At 30.7% G+C, this 1,106-nt stretch overlaps 1 protein-coding gene across 2 annotated transcripts in view; it reads left to right on the forward strand.

Moving 5' to 3' along the window:
- The window catches only part of LOC106457424 (transmembrane and TPR repeat-containing protein 1-like), a 67,638-nt gene that overhangs the window by 31,653 nt on the left and 34,879 nt on the right, over positions 1 to 1,106 (forward strand). Inside the window, exon 4 of one of the 2 annotated variants that reach the window (XM_022383352.1) lies at positions 1,039 to 1,075. The exons of the other annotated variant lie outside the window; for it this stretch is intronic. Within the exon in view, the coding sequence (XP_022239060.1) occupies positions 1,039 to 1,075 (37 nt within the window). The remainder of the gene's footprint in view (positions 1 to 1,038; positions 1,076 to 1,106) is intronic. 2 annotated transcript variants of the gene reach the window in all.

Consider the following 1,106-nt stretch of genomic DNA (forward strand, 5'->3'; position numbering starts at 1 on the left):
CACCAAATTGTTTTAATTGGAACAATCTTGAAGAAGCTGTTAAATCGAAACGTTGAGCGTTTAATTAAATAAAAACAACAATTTGGTGTTATAAGGTCGTTTATTTCTAGTATTAAAATACTATTGTTTTATTTTATTTTATCGTGTCTCTTTTTTGCTGATGTTAAAACATTTGTTCCTAAAATTATAAGAATGTAACCACGAAAGGGCGATGCTACTGATATGTGTTTTAACGGTGTTAATAATTTCGCTACAATGTGGTAAACGTAACAAGTTTTGAGTTTTCTTAACAAGAGTTCAAAAGGAGCTAGGTAACCATGGTACCGAGGTTTTCCTGGTACTAGAGAGTATCTGAAATCCCTAGAAAAAAAATATTTTTCTAGTTCCACTAGTGTATAGTTGGATAAGCTATAAACAACTTTATGCGGAGAATCTAAAAAAAAAAATTAGCTTTTTTGAAACGTAAAAGGATGCAGCTTCTTGAGATGATTAAAATGGTATTTCTTAAGTTTAATATTGTGAAAGCACTCAACAAAACAATTCAAATAGATGAAATCCAATAGGCTGACAACACTTTCTACCTAGTGTTTTAAGTCCAGAAAATCTTTAAGTAAAGCTTTTCTGGCTGGTACTTTAAATCCAATTTCAGAGTCCAAAATATTTTCGTTGCGTGAGTCGATATTATTTGTCTTCTTGAGAGTGACATTATCAGGTTTGAAATTATGAAACTTCGAAATTAAGTTCTACGTTTCTCAATCTCTTAGAAAAAAAAAAAAAGATGGAGTCTGGATTTATGTAATTTAACAATTTTTTTCTTAAATTTACGAAACAGTCCAAAAGGTGCACACCATATTTGCTTTCAGTCATCGTATTTATTTTTGGGAAAGAAGATTGCACACTTAGTTACAAAATACCAAGAATGAAAACGTTAGATAAGTCACGATCAACAACAAGATTAACCTCTTATATATATATATATATATATATATATACATTATATAGATATAACATTTCACCGTCTTCTCTGCATTTTTCCAGGTGGAAAATGAAATCAAGGCATAATCAATCAACCTATCTTCTACCGACCGCTACACTGGCTTCCGCTT

This window comes from Limulus polyphemus, unplaced genomic scaffold, assembly GCF_000517525.1.
Source record: "Limulus polyphemus unplaced genomic scaffold, Limulus_polyphemus-2.1.2 Scaffold329, whole genome shotgun sequence".
NCBI classification, from domain to species: Eukaryota; Metazoa; Arthropoda; class Merostomata; order Xiphosura; family Limulidae; genus Limulus; species Limulus polyphemus.